The sequence below is a fragment of the Perna viridis genome, chromosome 15 (assembly GCF_037379345.1).
Source record: "Perna viridis isolate PV_CMFRI_1.1 ecotype Kerala chromosome 15, ASM3737934v1, whole genome shotgun sequence".
Classification (NCBI taxonomy): Eukaryota; Metazoa; Mollusca; class Bivalvia; order Mytilida; family Mytilidae; genus Perna; species Perna viridis.
The window spans coordinates 5,998,889-6,014,953 of NC_142459.1; the positions used below are offsets into that span (position 1 = coordinate 5,998,889).

At 34.4% G+C, this 16,065-nt stretch overlaps 1 protein-coding gene across 1 annotated transcript; it reads left to right on the forward strand.

The window, feature by feature from the left end:
- Window positions 1-277: 277 nt before the first annotated feature.
- LOC148596698 (uncharacterized) lies at window positions 278-15,136 on the forward strand. The gene is made up of 5 exons (XM_088564306.1): window positions 278-554; window positions 8,215-8,370; window positions 11,316-11,367; window positions 12,294-12,466; window positions 15,090-15,136. Exons 1-5 carry the CDS (start codon window positions 503-505, stop codon window positions 15,134-15,136), a joined length of 480 nt encoding a protein of 159 aa, XP_088420432.1. The 5' UTR covers window positions 278-502.
- The last annotated feature ends 929 nt before the right edge of the window (window positions 15,137-16,065 follow it).

Genomic DNA, 16,065 nt, shown 5'->3' on the forward strand with positions numbered 1-16,065 from the left:
ATGTACATATACATATTGTGTATATATACATTATTCGTAATAGCTATAGTCAACATTTGGGCGTTAGAACATAAATCATACACCATAGAATCGCGTATAATACATCTATGTTCTTATTTTTAATATCTAAATGAAATTTAATGGTCATAGTGTAATGCATCTACCTTTGGAATTCAATAATGATGTGACAATAAAAATATAATCCGGTCATGCATGACGCTGTACTGTACAACAAGAGTAAAATTTATTGCATTAATTAATATCACGAAATTACGGAAAACCCCATAAACCTAAGCGTCATCCTTTAGTGACAAAAAAGAACATGACTGGGTGTATATGGTCTATAATTCGGTCTGATGTATTTCTTAAGTAACAAAAAAAAAAAAAAAAGAACATGACTGGGTGCAATCGCTCTGTAATTCGCTCTGGTGAATAGAGGCTTGCTTAAATGTTCTGGCTGTTTTTGTTATCATAATTCTGTGGAGAGATTTCCGAGGTTGTCATGAAGATATCTCGAATAACTATAGTAGTTTTGTCTATATTTTTTATAAAAGGTAAGTTTTTTTTGTTTATCTAGAACCCGTAAGTTTTACGGTAGCTTCATTACATCGCCGTTTTACTGGCAATGAACCGTAACGGAAACGGGAAGTTTTGCGCACTATAAAACTGTACCACATCATGACCATTGCGGTGGTAGCTATCTTCTCGGTTTTACCCTGATATTGCCATTTGCTACACAGACTTCCACTCTGACTATTCCTTTTGACTGATGCCTAGATTTTATCAGTTCGGTAATTTTGTTATTACCCTTCAATTACAAGTCAAGTCTTACAAAGTTAAGAAAAGTTTTTGTGTTTTAGTTTTAATGTAAATACCAGGTATAATATGTCATACCTATGAACTTTGTTTGGTGCGGTGGCCATCACACTTGCCGCACCGGCATCTACGCTCCTGCTTATAAAGCGTATATATTACATCACGCATAACCGAAGTGAACCAGACGAGGTAAACCTGAGTGTAACACGTGCTGTCGCGTGTGTTAAATCAAAATTTCCACATTCAAATATAGGTATGTATACCGTGCTTCCCAGTAAAAACAAAGGCCAACATACAACTGAACTTAATGAGACCATAAGAGCTGTAAATTCCTTTATTACAAAGTTATGTAAAAGAGACAAAGCAGTGTCACTAGTCGACATTCATGGAGTTTTTTTTTGCGACAATGGTAATACACCAAGATCTTTGTATGATGTTAATGACCCTAGTGGTGTTCACGTAAGTGGTAAAGGTGTAGATTGTTTAAAAAGTCAATGACTCAAGCCATTGTACATACACCGGTTATGCGAACTAAACGCAACCTAAGTTCCACAACTACCCCGTCTTCTGCTGAAGACACGGTAAGCAGCAGAAACATAGCTAGGCCAAACTCCGTAATAGGAGTAACTTGTCAGGTAGTCAGTGTAATGCCCAAAATCATAACTTAGTCTGTCTTAATGTTTGTGGAATAAGGTCTAAACTACTATCTCCTGAATTTCAGGAGCTTGTTGTGGAAAATGACATACTTATATTTTTAGAATCTAAAACAGATAATTTTGATGTTCTGAATATGTCCGACGGGTATAGCTATTTTACTAAACACAGATCGAAATGTGATAAAAAGTATGGTGGAATAATAATTTGCTATAAGAAAGTTTTTGAACATTTCTAAAATTTCTTAATTCTACATCTGAATTTGTACAATGGATAATAGTTGATAACAAATTGACTGGTTTTGATATAAGCCTGCTTATTGGGTGTATGTATTTACCACCAGAAAATACATGGCATACAAGTAATGAAGCATTTAATGAGGTTGAGGTCGAAATGCAATCGTTGGAGATATGAATGCAAGAACAAAATTACTGGACGATGTAGTTATCCCTGATGATAGTTTATTTGAAAATTTAGATGAATTTGAAGATGAAAATTTGATGTTGTATCTTTATGATGATCAAAATTCACTAGAAAACTACATACCTATAAAACGGTCTTCTATAGATAGCTCGTCGCCCAGTAATTACGGATACAAACTTACAGATTTTTGTAGACGAGATAATTTGTATATATGTAATAGCAGATTACCTAGAAATGATCATATGAAAGGATTAGTAACGTGTAATAATGTGTCCTTGGTGGATTATTTACTTTTGTCTTCTAAAGTGTTCCCTTTAATAAAATAATTCAATGAATTGGATTTTAATCCCTTATTTTCCGATGTCCATTGCGGTTTGTATTTTTGTTTTCACGCTCAAGCGAACACACGTAGTACTACACATTCCGATGATAATTGTAGTAATACTCCCACGCATGTTACACAGTGTACAAACCTGTGCGCCTGAAATGTCTTTTTGACGTTTATTCTGTACACTTTTTGACGTTTTTGCGTTTGACGGCGTGATTCGAAGGGACTGTGAGATAAGTCTTTATATTTACAATCATTCTCTTTGAAAATTTTCATGAACACCTGCTAGTGATTGATTGAAGTGTTGTTCTTTTTATTTGGCTCTAAATCAAACGTAGTTATTGACGTTTAAAGTTGCAATTTGTTTACTGTCAAACCGAAAACTGTATTTTTAATGTGTTTTAATGACTGCCCGCACAATTTTGTTTAAATGTCAGGTCCACTGTGCGTAATATAAAAAATGTTTCATTTTTAGCTCACCTCACGAATTGAGGGGAGACTTATGTGATAACATCTTCGCCAGCCAAGGGTTCCGATCCGCCTACTCCTCTTCACCCTTGGGGGATTTAGCCATGCAATTTATTAGAATAATATCTCCCTTTGTACTGATATTTACATCATTTTTATTTCAACATATTAACATCAAAGTTGAAATATTTTGAAATCTAAAATCAATTTTTTATATACTCTTTATAAAAATATAGAAATTAGATTTAATTGAATTTTTTTTATCAGTTATTTTGCAAATTTAACTTTTAATATTAACCATATTAGTAATAATATATTTGATTAATAAGTATCCTTTTTCTGTATTGAACAATACACGTCCATGCAGGCTCACTTGGGTGTAGTCAGGACGTTAAACTCCCCTAGTTAGCTGAACAATACACTGTGCAGCTAACATACCTCCCAAACGGTCACAATGGGGAAACGCCAATAGGCCATGTGGGCCTATTGGTAGGCGAAAGTGTCAGCAGAGTAGTCCAGTCGCTAAGTAGGTCCAACACCGCAGAGTCCTTCTGATGGGTTCTCCGAAAGACTGGCTACGTAAAGCCATCACAGTGTGGCAGTTACTAACCCACCGTCGATGCAGGTCCACATGGATATAGTCACGACGTAAAATACCCATTAGCTTAGCTTAGCTTAGCTTGGACAAAACGATAAGATCCAGCCAAGTCTGGCCTCATCCAATCAAATGTCAGGATTTCTATCCATAAAATTAGAGCTACATCCGCCAAGGGTGAAGATGAGCACGTGAATCTGAACCCTTAGCCAGCAAAGATGATGTGATAACCCCAGCGTCGGCGTCCGGTTAGGAAGAATGGTTAAGGTCCAATACCGCTTACTGACAAGTGTCACATCAACTATATTGGTACGCATGATACATCTAGAGATGTCTACCACAATGCATTCTTCGGATGATGGCTGTGACCTATGTTTTACGGTTGAACGACTCGGTTAGGAAGAATGGTTAAAGTCCATTCCCGCTTACTCAAAAGTGTCACATCAACTATATTGGTACCCATGATGTTTAATTTCCGGTGAATATCGCATACTAACCGTATTGTCACATTGATACCACCGGCAAACGTCTAAGAACAATAAATGTGCTATATTCTGTAATGGAAATTCGTTGCTACCAAGCATTCGTACATAGTTAATCCATACGGTATGCATTCCTGCATCCCTTAGAGAGTCAATAGCTTTAGGCAAAACATCTACAAGCTCTATCAAGTCATCGACATCAGTATTTGTTGCCTTTTCTTCGGTCAAAGGTTCTAATCCCTGTATTGAAAGATCATGAATTTCTTTTGCAATATCGTCATCGGAATCATCAGAACGATACTGTAAGGCAGTTTTGAATGCTGACAAATATGATTTGTGTCTTTTGTTCGTTAGCGGACTAGGTGTTTGAAAATTTCCTGCATCTTTTATATAAACTTTATCTGGTTCCTCAAAAAGAATTTGTTTTCCAGCCAAAATTGAGTCAATCGGTCTAAAAGTGTAGTTAATGGTAGTATATCCATGTGTATTATTTTTTTCGGAAAATGTTTGACGTTTTATTTTGAAAGTCTCTGTATTATGTTCTTCCATAAGGTGGTCGAAAATGTTCTTAAAAACGCCATAGCCATTCGGGCAGTAATAACACTTAAAGTATTCCATTATGACATTTATGACATATGTTCTTGCAAAAAAAAGAAATATAATTATATAACAGAACATATCTTGCATAAATAACTAAAGTCCAAACATAATATAGGGTAAAATAATGATATAACTTCACCTTTTCTACTTAGGAAAACACCAAAAAGTGTACAGTATGTTATAAAATAGACGTCAAAAAGGCATACAGTGTTACTATAAAAAGTGTACAGTAACAAATTTTTATTTTCGCAATTTTCACATAGAAATCAGTGTTGCGGGATCTTGTCACTTAGAGAACACGTTTGTTACGATTTTTATTCGCCGTAGTGTAAATATAAACTATATCATTACATGTTAACACATTAAAAATACAGTTTTCAGTTTGACAGTAAACAAATTGCAACTTTAAACGTCAATAACTACGTTTCTTTTTGATTTAGAGCCAAATAAAAAGAATAGCACTTCAATCAATCACTAACAGGTGTTCATGAAAATTTTCGAAGAGAATGATTGTAAATATAAAGCTACAATGTGATAAAACTTACCTCACAGTCCCTTCGAATCACGCCGTCAAACGCAAAAACGTCAAAAAGTGTACAGAATAAACGTCAAAAAGACATTTCAGGCGCCCAGGTTTGTATACTGTGTGTGTTAGGTGGCGTGACGATAAGAAAGACCTATTCATTGAGTCAATTTTTAGTGACGTCACAAAACTAGATCAAATATCGGCTCTGTTGTCCGCTGAAGGTAATCTAGGTCAAGGAGATGATCTAAATATACGTATGAATACTGCTGTTGAAAAAAAAATGTGATCTTTTTAAAACTAATGCTGATAAGGTATTTTCATCTCCTAAGAGATCAAAAGGGAGAAATAAAACAGACCAAGTTTGTTTCAATGCGGCATGTAAGGATAAGCGAAAAGCATTCCACAGGGCAAAAAATAGATTTAGTTTTATAAAAAAAAAATAAAGAAAATCGGGACGCTATGAAACTATCGGGGAAGGTATATAAAGTTGAATTAAATAAAAGTTTCAGAAGTTTCCAACATAAATTGGAGTCTGATCTGCGGAATGTGTCGAAATCGGACTCCAAAAAATTTGGGACAGTTTTGAAACGATTAGATAAAGGGGGGGGGGTCTACAAAAGACGTAAAGACTACAGTCGAACAACTCTACGATTATTTTAAAGCCCTTAATACAAGTGATGAAATTGGGGACGATAATATTGAGGATTTGTTGCAAGATATTGATAATCAGGATATTACTGATATTTTAGATAGAGAGATTACAGAAGATGAAATTTTGTCAACAGTAAAAAAAATAATGTAATGGGAAAGCTCCCGGGGATGATGAAGTTGTTAATGAATATATTAAATGCACGGTAAACCAGTTTCTCCCTATTCATTTTTTTTCAGTTTTTGGTGTTTAACTCAGGAATTGTCCCAGATTCTTGGTTGATTGGAATTATAAAACCGTTATACAAAAACAAGGGTGACCCATATAACTTAGATAATTACCGTGCAATTTGTCTAACCTCAAACTTGGGGAAAGTGTTTACGTCTATTTTAAATTCAAGGCTTAACAAGTTGTCGGACGAAATTGGTTTGATTACAGATGCCCAGGGTGGTTTTCGTACGGATTATTCAGTTCAAAATAGCATGTTTGTCATGCATGCATTAATTTCATTGTATTTGAGTTCGGGAAAAAAAATTTTGTGCTTTTGTGGATTTTAGAAAAGCATTTGATACGGTATGGAGGGTGGGTTTATGGCGTTAACTGGTTAAAAAATAATATTGGTGGGAAAATGTTTAATGTTATACTAAACATGTATACGGACATTAAATCTTTTGTAAGAAATGGGGAATTAGAAACTGATTTTTTTCCCCGTGTGAAATCGGTGTAAGGCAGGGAGAAAAGTTATCCCCCTTCCTCTTTGTCTTGTACCTTAACGATTTAGAGGAATATCTGGATTAAAATTCCGTAGATGGTTTAAAGTTTTTTAAATTAAAAGTTTGTAGATAATCTCGAACTGTATATAAAGTTATTTATCCTCCTGTATGCTGATGGCACTGTTATTTTTGCGGAGTCAACATAGATTGAAAATTAAGAGTAAATGTAACAAAAACAAAGGTGGTATTTTTTTCAAAAAGGAAATTTACAAGAAATAATTATTTTAAAATGTTCAATGAAAACTTAGAAATAAAGGATTCATATGTTTATTTGTGGCTTTTATTGAACTATAATGGTAATTTTGCACAAGCAACGAAGAAATTGATTGATCAGGCTCAAAAAGCACTGTATGCTCTATACAAAAAGATACAAAATATTTCTATTTCCATTGATCTTCAATTAAAATTATTTGATGTTTTGGTTGTTCCTATTTGAAAAATTACATCTCCAATTTTGTAAACGCATATTGGGAGTAAGATCATCTACACCAAATTTTATGGTATATGGGGAACTTGGGAGATTCCCTCTGGAAGTTCATATTAAATTAAAAATGGTGTATTTTTGGCATAGAGTAGCTTCTAATGAGAATAAATTGTCAGGAAAATTATACAAATTACTGCTGTACTTAAGTGAGCGTGATAATTGTAATTTTAAGTGGATTAATTTATATAAAATCATTTGGTAATTGTGGTTATAGTGAAATATGAAATATTCAAGAAAATATTAATTTTAACTTCTTAAAGGTGAATATCAAATAGCGTCTACAAGACCAGTTTATCCAAAGATGGTTCACTGATATGAACAATTCATCAAGAGGAGAATATCACTCTAATTTGAACACGAATTTCGATTGGAACCTTATCTTTTAAAACTAAAATCGGGGCAACAGGTACATATTTGTAAATTAAGGGTTTGTAATATTAAATTTTCTATCGAAACTGGTAGATGGCGGAATATACCAAGGGACGAAAGATTGTGTACAGTTTGTGGATCTGGTCTTGGGGGCGAATATCATTATTTATTTGAATGTAATAACAATATATTTTAGATTTCAGAAGAAAATTTTTTCCGAGTTATTATATTAGGTATCCTAATAGAGAAAAAATGTATGATATGTTAAAATATTGTAATGTAAAAGTATAGATAAATTTATCAATTTTCATTCAAAAAATCCAAAAGTTGTTTTATCATTTATATGTTCATGTAATGACTCATTGTTTTTATCATTGTACATGTATATGATTGATATTGTGTAATATCTATATGTATATTTATGTGCATTTACTTCTATTACGCAGTAATCTGCGGCTGAGTTTTTTTCTTAATAAACTTAACTGAACTATAATGATATTGTAACATAACCGAATTTACTTATGAAATGTTCATTTCCATGTAGTGCAATGAATTCCAATTATTGTCCATACGCCTAGTAAATAATTACACTATCAGATGTTTAGCGCAATAAGAATGCTACATTTATATTGACAATTTTCAGAAAATGTTGTTGCACATACATATACATGCGCATACGTATTCGTAATTCACTTACATGTATGATGTCTTGTCTTTGAGAAATTCCTCTGCATGTTAAGTGCAAATATTTGTAAAAAATCAGGCAAAATGGGAAAAAAACATAAACATGCCCACCAAACTGACAATATAATTTCACCCAGAGTACTTTCACTGCGTGAAAAACCATTATTTAACTGTCAAAAACCTCATTTTTTTCTAACATTCTATGGAAAATTTTTGAGAAAATTCAGTGATGCAGAGTGAAATTATATTATCAGAACGGTGGGGTTTCTGTTTTTTTTTCCCAATTTGCCTGATTCTTATCAAAAACTTGCAATTAATCATTCAACACTATAATGTTTGTTAGTATGCAATGATTTATGTTAGATTTAGTTGAAGTATACGGCGAGCGGGATTCTACAGCATCGCTTCCCACCAGCGACCGCTTACTGGTTAGAGACGACGATGCGCTGAATATAAAAAGGCGGGCCAAAGGGAAAGTAAAAAGAGAAGTTGAGCTTAAATCTGATACATGTTGTAACTGTAGGTATTTAATATTACACATGTTCGGAAACTGCGAAATTGGCTTTACATCACTGATTTCGGAATTGTCTGTGAAGAATCATGCAAAATCTGTAATATGTGATACACCCCAAAGAGGCTATTTATTTTAAATTTTTTTGCTGAAGTGCTTTATAGGTATATATAATTGTATTTTGGTATCATTTACATAGTTGTCTCCCTTAATTTTGAATTCTACAGTACATTTCATATATTTATGAAAAGTCACTTGTCAATTTATGTTTATTATTCCAATTTAAACAAAATATGAAAAATAAAAACATGTATGGTTTCCAACCATTTTGCATGATTCTTAGCTGGAATACTTTTAAGTGGTATTCTCCGTGGGAATCAATAAGTAGGCGAATCATTACTAAAAACGCAAAGTATTTCCAAAAATTCTTATTCAAAATGTTATCTGAAATGCTGAAATGACTTTCATTCTTTCCTTAATGACCGTAATTCGAGGTATAAATTATAGAAGATGCATTGCAAATTTATCAACTGAAGGAGTTAACCTACTTTTCCTCATCATTCCATGTAATTTTGATATCGCATCTCTGCATCCTCTGATACTTCTAAGACTGCCAGTTTGCCTTCAATAGGCCATAAACTATATGTCCACATTACCAAATCGTGTTTTTTTTCTTGACCATGATTTATTATTTTTCCATTTTGCCTTATTCAACAGAATCCAATACTTAAGTCGTTTTCTGTAAGCCGTAAAAAGAGCTCGAACTCAGGAATGCTTTTGACATTTTAAGGGGCCACTATTTAACAAGTATAATGCAAAATACTTAAAAAAAAACAAAAACAAAAACAAACAAAACAAAACAAAATATGTGGACCCATGTAAAATGATTTACTGATTTAAAAAATCCTGATTCCCTCCCTTTATGGTTCTAGTAAAGTATGCAACGCATATTAAGAGTCAAACAGGTGACATGTCCAAAAGAATCTTACGTTCATCGATTTTCAAGTAAAATGTCATGGCATGGCACAACAAATTTGTTAAAAACGTGTTTTCAATTGTTGGTTAGATTATTGTGGGTCAGTTTACGCTGAATAAACCGTTGTAATGTTACGTGTTGAAATTTTTACCATTACTTTTTTCCTAGTTCCAAAATGCTTGACTGAGTTGTTATTGTTCTTTGTTTCTTGAGATATCTAACCAAATTGGTCTACCTGGTGGGTAGAACTACTTCGAAATGCGTATGACTACAATTCCGGCAATTTTTTCAAGAAAAATTCTCCTTTCTGCATCCGAGGTTATTTTTAGTGCAGCGAGAATGGCCGAGTAGTTCCCATTGAAAGTCGTTTATGTCCAATAATCTAACCAAAAATTGAAAATAATTATTATATGTTAATTCAAACACACTAGTAAACAAAAATGAAATAAATGAAACTATTTTTCTATATGAAATACATTTTTTCTGTCACTGTCATCAATCGAAGTTTACATATGCATGCTTTGAGGTAATTGGCATTTCACTGTCAAGTAGTTCCGTAGTTAGTGGGCGTGGCTAAAATACCGAGTTAGGTTATGCGAAATGGAAAATGTCGATCGATAACGCTGAAATATTCAGAATTTCACACAAATATCATTTTTTTTGTGACTCAAGGGTTAGATGTATAGTGTTAATGATATTTGAACAATGTAATCAAAAGTTTTCAACTAGGACTCGTAAGCGTCAGTTTAGGATTGATGTACTTTTACGAGTTTCTGTAACATGAATATGTACCATTTTCATGTATTCTTTCCGTTAAGCAAATTCTGTTCACCTTGATATTGAAACATATTTTTTTTTCTTTTTTTTTTTCATTGAACGAAAAATGTGTAAACTTCTGTTCCACTTTAAGATAATCATGAAATTTGATTTGTTTTCAGTCTCATGTAGATGAAACGCAAAACAGTGTTATTGTGAAACAGACTCGTTTTTGTTGTTTCCTTATCGTAAACTAATTTCTAAAAATTTAAATTATGACGGATTCACTTTTTTCTCTGTGTTTCTTTGTTTTTTGTTGGGGTTTAACGTCCCCATTTCAGCTATATTCAGACGATGAACATGAAATTGATGATAAAATGAACATGAAATGATGATGAAATGAAAAAGGGATGGGACACAAGGACAATGGGGTCGACAAATTTTGATTGCCACTGGAAATAGTGAGAGGTGGGTAGGGTTGGGCCCTATGGTTCCTACTCCGGGAGAATACCACAGTAGGGTTCTTTAACATGCGAGGAAAGTGGCATCTTTCCCAACACGGTGCACCACTATGGTTTGCGATCAGGTTTTCCGTATTATAGCCTGACATCCCCAGCATGTAATACGCCAGGGATACCCTATTCCACCACCTGGGGCACACATCCCAGTTGCTCTGTGGGAAGAGTGCCCTAGCCCCCCGGCGAGGGTTCTGAGCACTATTTAGTCGCCTTTTACGACAAGCTTAGCGCTGCTGCAGGCCTATTCTTTTAACACCCGGACCTGCACGTGACACTTTTTTTTTCTGTAACATTGTATAAAAACCGTTCTATGATTCGCGTAAAAGAAATTCACCAGATACATGAATTGACTGTTTATTCCGCGCGTTCCTCATTCGGTCCCGGCTTTTTAAATGTACTCCATCCATAATGTATAACGTAGACGTATATGTGTTATGAGAATAATAAAAAATGTGAATAACAGTCACCTTTAAAAGGTAAAAGAGAATACGAATAAAAATACAAATAAAACTAATAATATATAGAAAATGAGGCCCACATTTTCGGCCTTATGGGCTTAGTCAGGTGCAAATAGTACTGAATATGGAGAGGCAGTCCACTGTTCATGTTAAAATATATGTATGTATTATGGAAGAATCCAACAAAAAATATCCGAGTTCGTCTGTTATCCTAACTTGTATTTAGGTCAATATGCTTCTTTCAGATTTCTATCCCTTTCCAGTATATACCGATCGGTTGTATGGATGGACTGGATTGTAAGTACATTTATCATTATAACATATCTTCCACAGACCTATATCAAAACACTTAGTACAATAAATTATGTAAGCTCTTCTATGCAAGAAACAGATAATTTTCAAAAGGAATGGTCAATAATTGTCACAAAGCCTGGAACTTGTAACGGATGGTACAGAACTGAACTATTTCGCATAAAGAGGCGGGGATAAGTGGGTCAGGTTCCTGCTATAATTGTCTCCTGATTTACTACGTATCACTCCGCTAGTTTATAGGTTCTGTTATACGGGCTGTGAAAAACTCACAGCCATGAGCAATGCCCATTACAAATCGGCAATCTGTTTCCGGTGTACTGTGTCAATTTGCATAAAGGGTGGGGTTTAGCACTAAATGTGGCAGCTGAGGTGGATTCAAGTCGATCTCCCTGTATAACCAACAGGTGATGGTTTGCAAGGGAGGGGTAGGAATGGACACACTTGTATGATTTCTCACTGAATAGTCTTAATTCCAAAGTTATCTGTGAGAAAAAAAAACTTCACGAGCATTTTTTTCGGAAACCGCATGCCGTATTCGTCTCTGCTTTTATATTTCACTTCGTTTCGGAGAACGGCAAAATAGACGACAGTCTCGTTTTTCTTTCAATGGCCATCCGATTGTTTTTTTTTTATTCTTGTTTATCTAATCTGAAATATCTATCTTAAAAAATATTTTCCGTTTTCTCTTTTTATTTATTTCATTTAAAATCCTTCTACGGATAAAAAAACCAAGTAAACCTGTGTATGGTATACCAATTATGGCCCACTTTGGCCGATACCAAAAAGGTGAAGAAAATTACTGATACACGTTAATATGATAAGTTATTAAAATAAAATAACAGTGCCCAATAAAATAAACAACCGTTTTAATCTTCTACATATATGAAATGCATATTAATTTTCCTTTTTAGTGAGATATCCACAGTATTGCTCAGCTGTGTATCATTGGTTGCCAATATTGTTGTGATGATGGTTCTGTTTGGAATACATCCATGCGCATGCCCACGATCATGTTCCTGTTTTTGTCCATGTTTATCTCGGTGCTCTTGCCCGTGTAAAAAGCGACAGTCTGGGATGGAAACTCGTAAGTAAAAAAAGTAGTTATCAACTGTGCAAGCTCCACGCAACAAGCCTTTATTAAAGAGTTTCCTGTGCATTTGTTTTATAGACTCCCGCTTGAAAAGCAGGAGGTATATAGTGATAATTAATGTTGTCCGTCCGTCCATTCGACACCAGTTCTTATCCGCATTCCCCCCTAAACCGCTGAATGAAATTGGATGAAACCTTATCACATTTACATCACGTGATACCATTGTGAACCTCTTATTTTGTTTTTTTTTCATCTGAATCACTCCGGGGTTTTTCTCCCTCTTTGACTACTGTCTCACACCTACGTAAAAAGTGTCAAGCGCTGCATTGTTTTACATGATATTGATAGTCTTTAAATTTAATTTTAAAACTTTGTAAAATATATTTTGTACATTTTAGCCAATCAAATAAAAAGTTAGGCACCCCAATTTTTGATAGAATGCTGAAGGTATATTTTTAGGGTGGTTATACATGTTCATATACATACGATATATGAACGTTGCCGGAAAATAACAAATTTATTTATACCACTGTACCAGTTTTAGAAACGTCAAGGGTTTTCTGAGCGCTGACTGTTTCGCAACGGTAACAGATGAATGATATTTTCGGCATAGTACATGTATTGTTTTAACATGTATGGTGCAACTAAATTTTAAATTGAAAAATCTCAAATTTAACCACAAAAAAGATGATTGTGCGCCATCTCTGAAACGTGGACGTATTAGGAAGCACCCTAAAATCTGACAAAACTTTTTCATCAAAGGATGATTTCTCTATTTGAAAATACCTGTATTTGATCTCTACAACAACGTACACAACACAAGTCCAACCAAGTTATTTTCACATGTATTCCCAGCAAACACACAACGTTGTGCCGATGTTGGGGATTGGTCATGACAGCGTAATATCGTGAAAATACGTCGTCACAAATGGATTTGTTCAGAAATTTTTTGATAGAACATTAGAAAAATAAAATTTATGACAGAGTTATCTGCACTTGAAATGTTCATGTTTTGTGCATTTTAGTTAAATCATAAATTAACTTACCAAAATGATATGATTTTCCCCCTTGATTCTGATAGTGCAAATAATCAAATTACACTTTCAATACGGTGGGTTTTTTAATAATCATGTTTCAACCACTGCCTAATTCTAGCGGGGATTGAAAATCAATGACATCTATAAAGAAATCTAACCTCGTCCTTCATTTGTAGATTTCTGTATTGCTTCATTAAACAAGTTCACCTTATAACTAGTAGATAATTAAGTGAAAGTGTTTGTAAGAATCGGGCAAAATGGGAAAAATCTGAAACATGCATGTCAAAACCCCACCGATCTTACAATGTAATATCCCTCAAGGATACTTAATCTATTCGAAGAGACCATTATTTAATCTCTGCATCGCTGGCTTTGCTTATTTTTCAATAAAATATTAGAAAAATAAGGTTTTTGGCAGTGATATCTGCTCTTAAAATGTACATTTACAATGCATTTCAATGATTCTATATCTCAATGCAGCAACGCATTAGAAAATATGTCTTTTTTCCTTGATTCTGATAGTGCGAACAGTCAAATTACACTATCAAAATGGTGATTTTTTTCATATCATGTTTTAACCACTGCCTGATTCTTACAGAGACTGACACTTAAGTACCAGTCGAATAAAATTCAGACACTGCTAATGGTAAAAATATTCATGGTGAAGAAAATCATACATTCATCTACTAAAAGCAACCAAGTGAAACCAAATCAAGAACGACAACTCTTGCAAAGTGTCAATTTCAGGAAGAATCTATGTATATTTTATCTCAAAAGCGCAAAAACCCAATGAAAGACTAAGACTAGTTATATAATCAGTAACTATTTCTGAACAGGTAATAAAACTGAATTGGTTATTTTTACATGGATGAATCTCCTTCTGTCTGATTTTTAGAAAGACCGCTACTTAATTATAAACGCTTGTATAGACTCTTGATGCCATTGTACTCAACAAGTATATTCAGTGATAATACTGTCCGTCCGGTCGTCCGTTCATCCGTCCAAAGTTTTATTCCGCAAAGGGCTGAATGTAACTTGATGAAACTTTTACATATTAAACACCATTGTACACCTCTTGTTTTAGTTTTTCATCTAAATGACTTTTGAGAGAAATGTAGGTGTCACTGAGCTTTGTTCACAGTTTTTCAATTTCTCTTTTTGCTGAAGGAGGTAGACCTAGGGTAAGGGATATCACTCTTGAAATCATTGATATGTTTGTATCATATTCAATATCACCAAAGCCTCTCAAGCTTTCATTTGAAGCAGAATAAAATCAATCCAAGTTAATTAGATGCTTACATAATTTCGATGTGAAATGCTAAATGCAAACGTTCCAATGATTTTTTTTAAGAGTTATGTCCCTTAGCCTAGGTCTACCTCCTTAAGTTGGCGCCAAGAAAAAGCCACAAAACAAGAAGGAAATGATGCGGGTGGACGGACCACATAAAACGGCACATAAAGTCTGGGGCATTTACATATATGAATTAATAATTAGTTATAATTTAGACATGGGATCTATCTGATTTTAAGAAGTAGCTAATTTTAAATCTATTGGTGACCATTTATTTATTTTATTACAGATCAGATGGCTCCAGTATCTACTAGGCTTCAAGTAAGAGAAGTTTAGTCAGTCAGACTCACAGTCTCCGCTACAAAGACACGGACACACTTCATTAATAACGGATAGGAATGAATCTCATAACTCATAAACAAAATATTATTTTCATAATTGATATTATTGATTTCATGACTTACGAACTTAGTCTAGTAATTCTGACTTACAACTGTGAATCGTGATTTAAATAGTTTGTATTTGTTTGCCGTTTTTGTTATATACGAGGGTAGGTTTATTTTGTCACTTGTCAGTATAAATTCAATGAATTCCTATACACATCTGTAAAGGTTTATTTTGTCACTTGTCAGTATAAATTCAATGAATTTCTATACACATCTGTAAAACGTCAAAACCAATAGAAACTTTCTTTCAAAAAGGAACATCTCTCAATCAACGATGTATGGCGGCAATTCAAGAAAGAGTAATCAAGGGAACCAAGGTTATAGCGGTAATCAAAAGAATGTAATCCAGGGACAAAGACCAGACATGGAAAACAGACAAACACAACAGAGAACTCAAAGCAACCAAAATCATACATACAAAGTAACAAAAGCAAATGAGCAACTCGGACTCCACCAAAAACTGGGAGCATGGACCAGGCGCACCGGTAGGGCAAGCGTCCTCCGCCCCTCCAGAAACACCCGCCGAGCCGCTCACAAAAAGCCAGTCCGGGGCAGAAAAACGAAGAAAGAAAAACTATGACCCGCTGAACAAATCAGCCTTCATGGTGCTGACGGAAGCACCACAACGATCCACGAGTCCATGATGACGACAACAAAACCCCTGCAGTGACGACATCAATCCTGCAGCAACACAACCCTGTTCCAGAAGCCCATCTGTCAGAGTTCCAGCGCGATACAAAAAGTCTGCGCAGTTTCGGCAAGCTCTGGCACAACGTTCTATGTTCTATTTATTTCTTAATGCTGTATTTTCTTTGCACC